The sequence below is a fragment of the Chiloscyllium punctatum genome, chromosome 9 (assembly GCF_047496795.1).
Source record: "Chiloscyllium punctatum isolate Juve2018m chromosome 9, sChiPun1.3, whole genome shotgun sequence".
NCBI classification, from domain to species: domain Eukaryota; kingdom Metazoa; phylum Chordata; class Chondrichthyes; order Orectolobiformes; family Hemiscylliidae; genus Chiloscyllium; species Chiloscyllium punctatum.
Genome location: NC_092747.1, coordinates 68,554,651 through 68,567,701, shown reverse-complemented (window position 1 = coordinate 68,567,701; position 13,051 = coordinate 68,554,651). Strand labels below are relative to the sequence as shown.

The 13,051-nt window shown below is 43.9% G+C and overlaps 1 protein-coding gene across 3 annotated transcripts in view; it reads right to left on the bottom strand.

Annotated features, from left to right (window-relative positions):
- The window catches only part of tmem135 (transmembrane protein 135), a 540,618-nt gene extending 537,734 nt beyond the window's left edge, over window positions 1-2,884 (bottom strand). The window contains exon 1 of one of the 3 annotated variants that reach the window (XM_072577755.1): window positions 2,570-2,884. In XM_072577755.1, coding sequence (XP_072433856.1) covers window positions 2,570-2,710 — 141 coding nt within the window. In that variant the 5' untranslated portion in view covers window positions 2,711-2,884. The remainder of the gene's footprint in view (window positions 1-2,569) is intronic. The other 2 variants (XM_072577754.1, XM_072577753.1) reach the window with 2 other exon arrangements.
- Window positions 2,885-13,051: the final 10,167 nt, after the last annotated feature.

Genomic DNA, 13,051 nt, shown 5'->3' with positions numbered 1-13,051 from the left:
ATAAAAAGATGCTGGAATCCAAGGTGGACATGCAGGAGGCTAGAAGAACACAGCAATCAGGCAGCATAAGGATGTGGAGAAGTCAACATTTTGGGTGTAACCCTTCATCAGGTCTGGAGGTGGGTGTATGGAGAGCTGCTGATAAATGGGGGGGGGGGCGCAGTGGTGAGAGGGGGTTTTGCGTGGGGAGAGGCAGGTGGTGAAGTAGGAATGGGTAAACACAGGTAGAGGGTACGACCTGGTTGGTCAATAGGAGGAGTGAATCCAGTTGGCAGCTGGAAGAGTCAATGAGAGGAATGGAAGGGAGGGGCAGTACTGGAAAGGGAGTCAGAGGATAGGAAGGGAGGTTATTTGAAATTAGAAAACTTAATGTTAAGACCTCTCCACTTCCATCACCAGTGACAGTCTCCAGATGGACGTTTACTCTAAGCCCACACTCTCCCATATCTATCTAGACTTCACTTCCTCCCACCTAGCATCCTACAAGAGCTTCATCACATTTTCCCAATTCTTCTGCCTCCACTGCATATGCTCAGACGAGGAGACATTCCACTCCCAAGCATCCAAGATGTCCACTTATTTTGAACAATGTGCTTTCCCTATCATCCACACAGCCCTCCGCCACAAAACCTCCATTCTCCGCTCCACTGCTCAAACCTCCACCCTTCCAAATGCAACAAAAACAGGATCAACCTTGTCCTCACCTACCACCCCACCAGTCTCTGCATCCAACGTATCATCATGAAACACTTTTGCCAATTCCAATTCGACCCCACCACCAAGAACATCTTCCCCTCCCCACCACTCTCTGCCTTCCGCAAGGACCATTCCCTTCATCAATTCTTGATTCGTGCCACTGTCTCCACCAACCCCCAGGTACCTTCCCCTGGCAGCACACCGCACCCCTCATCTCCATCCAGGACCCCAAACAGTCCTTCCACATGAGACAGAAGTTCACCTGCCTCTCCTCAAACCTAGTTTACTGTATCCTGATGTGGTCTTCTCTACATCAGTGAGACCAAACGTAAACTCAGGGCACGTTTCGCCAAGCATCTCAGGTGGGCCCCCAGAGGCCAACCTGACAGCCCATTTTAATTCCCCTTCTCACTCCCTTTCTGACATGACCATCCTCGGCCTCTTCTATTGTGACAGCGGATCAGACCGCCAACTGGAGGAATAAAACCTCATCTTCCACCTCGGCAGCCTACAGTCCAGAGGATTTAACATTGAGTTCTCCAATTTCAAATAATCTCCCATCTCTTCCCCCAACTTCCTTTTCAGCCCCACCCCCTCCTTTCCATTCCTCTAACCGACCTTTCCTTCCAGCTAAGGACCGATCCATTCTTTCCAACCAACTAACTCATACCCTCGAACTGTGTTCATCTATGCCTGCCTCACCACCCCACCCCTCTCCTCTCCCCAACCCCCTTTATCTGCAGCTCCCCTTACACCCACCCCCCAGTCTTGAGGAAGTAGTACACCCAAAACATTAACTTCGCCACCTCCTGACGCTACCTGACTTTTGCTGTGTTCTTCCAGCCTCCTGCTTACCTATCTAGTAACACGATAATTCTGCATTCTAGTCTTATATAATAAATGATTTGTCTGGTTAGCATGTAGAACAAAACTTTTCACTGGATCTCAGTACACGCAATAACAATAAATTAAATCAAATATAAATAAAGTGTTGCAGTTACTTAAAAGACTTGCTAATAGTCAAAACAAAACCGTTCAGTACAGTATATTTTCCAGCATCCAAAATCCTTACTTAATTACTACACACTTTACATTCACTTAACACAATAAAATTTCATAAAATAGTATAAATCAAATAACATTTTCTTTACACCTGCAAATGCTAGCTTTGTACTAAGATTTCAAAGAAATAATGAACATCTCCACAGAAATGTAGAATACTACATATATGGGAACGAGATTATATTGGCTAATCATAGGGGAGACACTACAGTACTAATTAAAGGTCATTTGTATTCTAACAACCAATTCATTCAATGTTTTGGAGTATTGCACGTTTGACATTTTGTCACGTGTGTAATATTCACATGAGGCCTTCAAAGGAAAAATTGGATAATTATTTAAGTTGAAAAAAAAATGCCAGGCAACAAGGAAAAGACAACTTGTGGGGCTAATTGAGTTGGTCTTACGGAGAGCTGGTACAGAGATAAGGGCTGAATGGTCTCCTTCCATGCTATAACTATTTCATGACTCTCAGGGAGATAGCTCTATAGGTAGCGATAAAAAGGTAAAGAAAAGAAAAACTTTTTTAAAAAATTCGTTCATGGGATGAGTGTATCACTGAATTGATATGCATTTATTGTTTTAAACTCAGTGTCTTCCTTCCCTTTTTAATAGCAACCCCCAGCTTGTGTTATAGCTACGCTGGGGAGCTGGGAGAGTTTAAGAACTAGTATGCTGTGTAAAGGTTTCCTCTCGTAGCCCTCCCCAATCTCATCAATCTGTTTCCTTTTGGAGCGACCAGGCCTCCCGCCCCCCCCCAACCCTCCGCCTCTCTGCGCCCCGCTTTCTTACAACGTACGGCCGTACTCACGATGTACAGGGGCGCATAAATTTTCAGCGACTCTTGGAATGCTCCGACAGTGACTTGAAAGGCGGACACGGTGCAGGAAGTGCTCCATGTGTGACCAATCTCATAGCAGCCGTGCGGGATACTCTTGCTGAAGGCAGCCATAATGATGACGGGAGCGCCAGTGCCACGGCGAGCGGGGCAAAGGTCACCGCCGCTGGCGGAGGTTACTCCCGGTCAAAGGCAGGAGGAGCGTTAGAGAACGTTGGCCGAGTAACTGGAGATGGTCGTGGAGAATGGTTATTTTTCAGACTAGGGGAACAGTGAGAATTCCTCAGGCGTCCTGACAGAACCAATGGCTTGCTTGATTTTATTCGCAGAGCCAAATTCAAAAATCGAAGGTATTTATAGATTAGATTACTTACAATGTGGAAACAGGCCCTTTGGCCCAACCAGTCCCCACTGACCCGCCGAAGCGCACCCACCCAAACCCATTCCCCTACATTTACCCCTAACCTAACACTGTGGGCAATTTAGCGTGACCAATTCACCTGACCTGCACATCTTTGGACTGTGGGAGGAAACCGGAGCACCCGGAGGAAACCCACGCAGACACGGGGAGAATGTGAACTGTGAGAAGGACGGTGTCGAACCTCGAGGAATTTGGCTGATTAAATGGGTGATCTTCAGAAAGTTGAAATTCGAATTCGGAAAAGTGCGGAGTGGTTCGTTTCTTTTTTGGAGAAACAAAACAAAATAGAGGATAAAGTTCAAAAATGGGGTGCAGAAGCAGAAGGACCCCAGGACTATAATGTGGCCAAATCGTTGAAAGTAGCTTTGCAATTTGAGAAAAATAGTTCATAATGCTGTTGGTATTTTAAAAGAGATTCTAGATTGGAGTGGTGCTGGAAAAGCACAGCAGTTCAGGCAGCATCTGAGGAGCAGCAAAATCGACGTTTCGGGCAAAAGTCCTTTATCAGGAATACAGCTGTTTTTGCTGCTTTTGGGATGCTGCCTGAACTGTGCTTTTCCAGCACCACTCTAATCTAGAATCTGGTTTCCAGCATCTGCAGTCATTGTTTTTACCTTTTAAAAGAGAGCCATTGCGTACAAAGGAAATTACTTTCTGTTAATCCTGTGTAAAAATTAGTTTGTGGCTTCACAACTGTGTTCAGTTCTGGGCACTACACTTTAGGAAAGCTTTTTTTTAGATTACTTACAGTGTGGAAACAGGCCCTTCGGCCCAACAAGTTCACACCGAAGCGCAACCCACCCATACCCCTACATTTACCCCTTACCTAACACTCTGGGCAATTTAGCATGGCCAATTCACCTAACCTGCACATCTTTGGACTGTGGGAGGAAACCGGAACACCCGGAGGAAACCCACACAGACACAGGGAGAATGTGCAAACTCCACACAGTCAGTCGCCTGAAGTGGGAATTGAACCCAGGTCTCTGGCGCTGTGAGGCAGCAGTGCTAACCACTGTGCTGCCGTGCCGCCCAAAGCTATGGTGTAGAAAGTATTCATAAGAAAGGTTCCAAGAATTAGGAACTTCAGCTAAATGGAAAAGTTGGAGACCCTGAAGCTGTTGTCCTTGGAGAAGATTAAGATGAGATTTGATTCAATTATTAATAATCATACAGAGTTTGAAAAGAGTAGGTAGAGAGGAGTTCCCAATAGTGGAAAGGCAGTGGAAACCAGTTTAAGGAAAATGTTTTAAACATGGAATGTACTATGTGAGAGTATAGCAGAGACAAACATAATTGAGGCCTTAAAAGGAAAAATTGGATAATTATTTGAGTGAAAAAAAACTGCCAGGCAACAAGAGAAAGACAACTTGTGGGGCTACTTGAGTTGGTCTTACAGAGAGCTGGTACAGAGATAAGGGCTGAATGGCCTCTTTCCATGATGTAACTATTCTATGACTCTCAGGAGCTACTTCTATAGGTAGTGATAAAAAGATAAAGAAAAGAAAAACTTTTTAAAAATTCATTCATGGGATGAGGGTATCACTGGATTGATCTGCATTTATTGCCCATTTTAATTGCCCAGTTAAGAGTCGACCATATTGCTATGGGTCTGTGGACCAGATCAGATAAGGATGGCAGTTTCCTTCCCTCAAGGATATTAGTGAACCAGAGTCCACCTACTGATACCAATTACAATGGCCTGCCAGCCTGGATCCTCGAGAAAGTTTTAACCATTTGGCCGAGGCTTGGCTTTATCTGGTGTTTTGCTGTGGGCTGACCTAGAGTTTCTCTGTTCAGGATATGTTATGGCTATTTGAATTCTCTTTTTGTCAGACAACAGTATGTAAATTCAAACTTCTTTGAAGAATCCTCAACTTGTGGCACTGAGGTCTTTCTGTGGGTTTCAGCTCAAACACTTTGAGAGGGGTTTCAGAGAAAGAAAAAGAAGCAAATACTATTTCCCCTATGCAAGTTCTCTTTGAATACCAATATTTATTTCACCCACAAACTGTGTCATGTTACCTCTCTTTGAAAGTGTTGCACCTTCAGTGTGTCCATTCAGAGCTTGTGATTTGCAAATGCCATTTAGACTGTATCTTTGTAAAGAGCTTTATCCAAAAAGTCCAAGATGTATATGTCCAGTCACTGATATTTAGATTTATATTTTGGATAACATACTTCATAACAACCCAGTTTCTGTTTACAAGTGCTGCTGAACCTGCTGAATGGTTCCTGCATTTCAGGTTATATTTCAAATACTTTCCAACTTGATATATTCTTTCATTGTTGATGTCAAAATGCTGATCTCCTTCCTTCATCAGCAGCACTTCATGGAGAAGGCATGCCCTATTATTTTAGGGCAACTAAGGATAAGCAACAGCTTTGTCAGCACCATCTATTTTCCATTGCCAAGTCAAAGACAATGCTTGAACTTCTCAGTTCCAGCTGACAGTGCAAATGCCAGAAAAGTATAGAACAATTATATTGAGAAAGGACATTAAAAAGGGAAAATACATTGTAAAATAGAGGGAGGGAGAATTGAGGAAAACAACAGAGATTGATACAAATCAACAGTGAAGTTGTATATTAGAAAGATTGAGACATACAGATTTTGGAGAAACGTGCATGTCTGACAATATAGATAATTAAACAACATTGAGAAATCAAATGGAATTAAACAGAAGCATCAGCATTTTAGGGGAGATGGTGGCATAGTGGAAATGTAGTTGGACAAATAAACCTGGAATAAAACTGTGGATGTGTGTTCAACTGTCACGATGTTAGCTTGTGGGACTAGAATTCAGTTAATACAATGTGGATTTGAAAGTTAGTCACCACTAATATTGACCGTAAAGCCATCTTTAAATATTGTACAAATTCATCTGATCACGATTGTCCTTTGGGGAATGCCATGAACCACTTGTGAAACTATGTTAAACTGGACTCCCAATATTCCTGGGACCTTCACAAAATTTAAAGATTTACTCAAAGACCCAATTTTCCTAACTGATGAACTCAGGTTAACTCAGCATCTGCACTTAATAAGAAACTGTCATTTTTTAAACAAATAAATCAATTTGAACCACTGACAAATAAGACTATGAATTGTCAATTTATAAAATTAGTAACTGAACCTCTAACCCTCTCCTTAAACCTTTACACATACATAAGACAAATAAACAAATGTAGATGTTGTGTGGAGATAAAATACTAAGGAAATGCAGTTCAGTAGAAATACACCACAAAATTTGATGAGGCATTCCTTCTACTTTCCAAGTGCTAATGACCTCTTGAGCATCTTAGACTTTCCAATTTCTTTCAGTTCTTTACCACAGACATGGAACAATTGACAGTAATTGTTCAGTATTTCAGTCTCAGGTTAGTGGCATCAGCTTACAGCAAACATTGGGAGAGAATTTCGGCATTAAAGAGGGCATTGGATGATTATTTGAAAAGAAGTAATTTGCAAGGGTATGGGGAAAAGCAGGAGATTAGCACTACATAGTGACTAAGATGGTGCAGACATGATGAGTCAAAAGGCTTCCTCTGCACCACAACTCTTCTTTGATCCTGCAAAAGTTATCTTCTAGTTATTGCTTCTGCACCTATATTGTTCACACACTTTCTACTCATCCTGTCTAGGAGCCAAGCAGAGGATTGTTGTCATGCTGATGACTCCTCGCCTCTTTAATTGATCCTGATTTCACAAATCAATTAACAATCTGTCTTTGATTGTAGCTTGCTTTGCACGTGCGCGTGCACACACATACACATAGTGCTGTGCTATATTAGACATCTTCCCTCATTGAACTTTATAGAAGCATAGACAGCATTCACAATGTGTTCCAGTAAATTGTTTTGAAAAGTGCAGCAACTGCTTCCACAGTGCTTGATTTAAAGTAGTCTGTTTCGTATTTTCATCCACAACCTAAAAGAAAGAACATTTTTTAAAAATGCCACAACAAGGAAGCATATGTAAGGTATCGACAGGATAGATCGAGTGAATCCTTAGCAGAGTATAAAGGAAGTAGGAGTATATTAAAGAGGGAAATCAGCAGGGCAAAAAGGGGACATGAGATAGTTTTGGCAAATAGAATTAAGGAGAATCCAAAGGGTTTTTACAAATACATTAAGGATAAAAAGGTAACGAGGGAGAGAATAGGGCCCCTTAAAGATCAGCAAAGCGGCCTTTGTGTGGAGCCACAGAAAATGGGGGAGACACTAAATGAGTATTTTGCATTAGTATTTACTGTGGAAAAGGATATGGAAGATATAAACTGTAGGGAAATAGATGGTGACATCTTGCAAAATGTCCAGATTACAGAGGAGAAAGTGCTGGATGCCTTGAAATGGGTGAAGGTGGATAAATCCCCAGGACCAGATCAGGTGTGTCCGAGAACTCTGTGGGAAGCTAGATAACTGATTGCTGGGCCTCTTGCTGAGATATTTGTATCATCGATTGTCACAGGAGAAGTGCCGGAAAATGTGGTGCCACTGTTTAAGAAAGATGGTAAGGATAAACCAGTGAACTATAGACCGGTGAACCTGACCTCAGTGGTGGGCAAGTTGTTGGAGGGAATCCTGAGGGACAGGATGTACATATATTTGGAAAGGAGAAAGTGAGGACTGCAGATGCTGGAGATCAGAGCTGAAAAATGTGTTGCTGGAAAAGCACAGCAGGTCAGGCAGCATCAAAGGAGCAGGAGAATCGACGCATAAGCCCTTCTTCAGGAATGAGGAGAGTGTGCCAAGCAGGCTAAGATAAAAGGTAGGGAGGAGGGACTTGGGGGAGGGGCATTGGGAATGCGATAGGTGGAAGGAGGTTAAGGTAAGGGTGATAGGCCGGAGAGGGGTTGGGGGCGGAGAAGTCAGGAAGAAGATTGCAGGTCAAGAAGGCGGTGCTGAGTCTGAGGGTTGGGACTGAGAAAAGGTGGGGGGAGGGGAAATGAGGAAGGTGGAGAAATCTGCATTCATCCCTTGTGGTTGGAGGGTTCCTAAGCGGAAGATGAGGCGCTCTTCCTCCAGACATCATGTTGCCATTGTCTGGCAATGGAGGAGGCCAAGGACCTGCATGTCCTTGGCAGAGTGGGAGGGGGAGTTAAAATGTTCAGCCACGGGGCAGTTGGGTTGGTTGGTGCGGGTGTCCCAGAGGTGTTCTCTGAAACGTTCCGCAAGTAGGCGGCCTGTCTCCCCAATGTATAGGAGGCCACATCGGGTGCAGCGGATGCAGTAAATGATGTGTGTGGAGGTGCAGGTAAATTTGTGATGGGTATGGAAGGATCCCTTGGGGCCTTGGAGGGAAGTGAGTGGGGAGGTGTGTGCGATCTTTACATTGCTGAGGCCAAACAGCAGCTCGCAGATACATCGTCCTACTGCCCCCTTGACCATGACCCCACCTCCCACCACCAAACCATCATGTCCAAGACCATCCATAACCTCATCACCTCAGGGGATCTCCCATCCACCACCTCCAACCTCAGTCCCACAACCCCGCACCGCCCTTTTCTACCTCCTGCCTAAAATCCACAAACCTGACTGCCCCGGCTGACCCATTGTCTCAGCCTGCTCCTGCCCCACCGAACTCATCTCTGCATACCTTGATCTTGAAGGGGGGGGTGGGGGTGTGGGCACAAGTTTTGCATTTCTTGCAGTTGCAGGGGAAGGTGCTGGGAGTGGAGTTTGGGTTGGTGGGGGGTGAGGACCTGACGAGGGAGTCCCTGAGGGAGTGGTCTTTCCAGAATGCTGAAAGGGGAGGGGAAGGAAATATATCCTTGGTGGTGGGGTCTGTTTGGAGGTGGCAGAAATGACGAAGGATGATGCGATGTATCTGAGGTTGGTGGGATAGTAGATAAGGACCAGTGGGGTTCTGTCCTGGTGGCATTGGAGGGGCGGGGTTCAAGGGCAGAGGAGTGGGAAGTGGGGGAGATGTGGTGGATAGCATCGTCAACCATGTTCTAGGGGAAATTGCGGTCTTTGAAGAAGGAGGTCATCTGGGTTGTTCGGTATTGGAATTGGTCCTCCTGGTAGCAGATGCGGCGGAGGCGAAGGAATTGGGAATATGGGATGGCATTTTTACACGGGGCAGGGTGGAACGAGGTGTAGTCTAGGTAGCTGTGGGAGTCAGTCGGTTTATAATAAACGTCCGTGTTGAGTTGGTCTTCCGTAATAGAAATGGAGAGGTCTAGGAAGGGGAGGGAGGAGTCTGAGACGGTCTAGGTAAATTTGAGGTCAGACTCAGCACCGCCTTCTTGACCTGCAATCTTCTTCCTGACTTCTCCGCCCCCAACCCCTCTCCGGCCTATCACCCTTACCTTAACCTCCTTCCACCTATCGCATTCCCAATGCCCCTCCCCCAAGTTCCTCCTCCCTATCTTTTATCTTAGCCTGCTTGGCACACTCTCCTCATTCCTGAAGAAGGGCTTATGCCCGAAACATTGTTTCTCCTTCACCTTTGATGCTGCCTGACCTGCTGCTCTTTTCCAGCAACACATTTTTCAGCATATATTTGGAAGGGCAAGGACTGATTAGGGATAGTCAACATGATTTGTGCATGGGAAATCATGTCTCACAAACTTGATTGAGTTTTTTGACGAAATAACGAAGAGGATTGATGAGGGCAGAACAGTAGTTGTGATCTGTATGGACTTCAGTAAGGCATTCGACAAGGTTCCCCATGGGAAACTGATTAGCAAGGTTAGATCTCATGGAATACAGGGAGAACTCACCATTTGGATACAGAATTGGCTCAAAGGTAGAAGACAGAGGGTGGTGGTGGAGGGTGGTTTTCAGTCTGGAGGCCTGTGACCAGTGGAGAGCCACAAGGATCAGTGCTGTGTCCTCTACTTTTTGTCATTTACATAAGTCATTTGGATGCGAGCATAAGAGGTACAGTTAGTAAGTTTGCAGATGACACCAAAATGGGAGGTGTAGTGGACAGCGAAGAGGGTTACCTAGGATTACAACAGGATCTTGATCAGATGGGCCAATGGGCTGAGGAGTGGCAGATGGAGTTTAATTCAGATAAATGCGAGCTGCTGCATTTTGGGAAAGCAAATCTTAGCAGGACTTATTCACTTAATGGTAAGGTCCTAGGGAGTGTTGCTGAACAAACAGACCTTGGAGTGCAGGTTCATAGCTCCTTGAATGTGGAGTTACAGGTAGATAGGATAGTGAAGAAGGCATTTGGTATGCTTTCCTTTATTGGTCAGTTTATTGAGTACAGGAGTCAGGAGGTCATGTTGCGGCTATATAGGACATTGGTTAGGCCACTGTTGGAATATTGCGTGCAGTTCTGGTCTCCTTCCTATCGGAAAGATGTCAAACTTGAAAGGGTTCAGAAAAGATTTACAAGGATGTTGCCAGGGTTGGAGGATTTGAGCTATAGGGAGAGGCTGAACAGGCTGGGACTGTTTTCCCTGGCGTGTCGGAAGCTGAGGGGTGACCTTATATTGAGGTTTACAAAATTATGCAGGGCATGGATTGGGTAAATAGGCAAAGACTTTCCCTGGGTTTGGGGAGTCCAGAACTAGAGGGCACAGGTTTAGGGTGAGAGGGGAAAGATATAAAAGAGACCTATGGGGTAACTTTTTCACGCAGAGGGTGGTACGTGTATGGATGTGGTGGCGGCTGGTACAATTGCAACATTTAAGAGGCATTTGGATGGGTATATGAATAGGAAGGGTTTGGAGGGATATGGGCCAGGTGCTGGCAGGTGGGACTAGATTGGGTTGGGATATCTGGTTGGCGTGGACAGGTTGGACCAAAGGGTCTGTTTCCATGCTGTACATCTCTATGACTCTATGACTCTAAGTAATACAAATTGAGAGTGATCCAAATATAGAAAGACTTGAAAATTAAATTAAACTAGAGTATGAGAGTAAAAGTGGTACTCGTTGAAATGCAGAAGAGACATTATGAGAAATGTGCAAATGAAATGAAAGAGAAAAATATGCAAGGTATCACAAAATAAACTTTGAGAAATCTATGTTACTGAGTTAGTGAATGCACAATTTTGTATATTACAGAAATTATTTTCTGCATCAAAAATGAAGAAAATGTTTCGAATGAGAGAGATAACAGTCCTATTTTGAAGTGGAAACTGAGAGATATAGTAAACATTTCCCCTACATTATTTGATTCCCTCCCCCTCACATTTTTTTTCTGCTGGCATTTCTTCCCTGCATAGGTTCCAAATTTATAATGTTGGAAAATATATTGTTATATTTTTGTTCCTTTGTTTTAGATTGTGGATCAAAATGGGAAAATGACTGCTTTAAATCAATGACTGAGGAAGATGTAACTGCACTTTTAAAAACCAGTTAATTCATTATGAGTTGTATTTACATGATTATTTTGTTCAAACAGTGGAAGGAAAATGGATAATATGTCACAGCTTTGTGGGTGTGTGCCTAATAAGCTTTGCCCAGAGATGGATTGTTAATTGGTTTATGCAGCAGGACCTGTTGTGCAGGCCAGAATTCACCATCATGACAAAAACTCTCTGGCTTCTGGACTGGTTAACAAATAACAGATGAACAATATGGGTGTAGATTGAACAATTAGTGTGCCAATTGCTCTCTGCAGTAAAGAACTGAAACAACTCAGGAAGAATAAGAAGCTTGGAAATTGAAAGAACTTGGGAAGCAAAAGGGACAGCTTATCTAATCCTGTGGACCGGTACTATTGAACCATGTTTCCCCAGTAATCTTTTTCTTAACCCCATAATATCCATTTTTGCTTACCTGTAAGGTTTAAGGAGGGGATTAAGAGTTTCACCTCATAGAGCCATATGTTGATAATTCAGTTTTGTTTACTTGTGGCTAAAATTCATTCCTTTGTCATAAATAGATTAGATTAGATTACTTACAGTGTGGAAACAGGCCCTTCGGCCGAACAAGTCCACACCGCCCCACCAAAGCGCAACCCACCCATACCCCTACATTTACCCCTTACCTAACACTACGGGCAATTTAGCATGGCCAATTCACCTGACCTGCTCATCTTTGGACTGTGGGAGGAAACTGGAGCACCCGAAAGAAACTCACGCAGACACGGGGAGAATGTGCAAACTCCACAGAGTCAGTCGCCTGAGGCAGGAATTGAACCCAGGTCTCTGCTAACCACTGTGCCACCGTGCCGCCCTGAAATAGTAGTTTCTTGTTAAATACAGATACCTGGTCAGTATTTTCTATTAAGCTGAGTTATTTCGATAGGAAGACTGGTTCTTCGGGTAATTTGATTAAATTTTAAATTTTGTAATGACCCCAGGAGTGATCGGGAGTCAAGTATCAATGCAGTTTCCAAAGTGGATTGTGGCAATGAACTTTATCCATGTAAATTTCTCATGTGTCACTACAATGTGCTATGGTGCCTCAATTTCTTTTGATCCATCTCTTTGCCAGTGGCAAGTCTTGCTATTAAATATCCTCTTACCATTGATCTTCTCGCCAGCATGGCCAAAAATTGGCATCACTGTTCTGGAAGCTGAATGTATTTGTTGGTATTAGAAATAAAGTTCTGCTTTCTCCAGGTCTCCATCCATTCTGATTTTCAAACTTGCTTTAAGCACCAGTTCTGGTTCAGCTCAACAGAGTTACTGCCAGATTTCCCAGCCCATAGCAATCAATTAACTATCTGAAAGAACTCGTTCAGCACTGCCAGCTCACCAATTCTATTCTAATGAAGAGCAGCCAAGAAAATAGTTTGACCTGCCACTGACCCTATCAGGTTGGCAGCTGAGTCTCCACCCACCACCACGTAGCCCAGAAATCAGCCCTAACGTCCTAACGTTGCTGTATTATGTGAGCAAAACATTTTTTGAGTAATGTTAAAACCTCTCTTTTGCCCTTTGAGATTTCTAACATTTTGAGTTGAAGTATTAATGGTTTCAAATATATATATATGTATAGTGAAGCGGTCTGGCAACCCAACAAGCGTGTTGCAGAGTAACACAGAAATGAGACAAAAAAGCGCTAACTAGAGTCATAGAGATACACAGCATGGAAACGGACCCTTTGGTCCAACCCATCCAT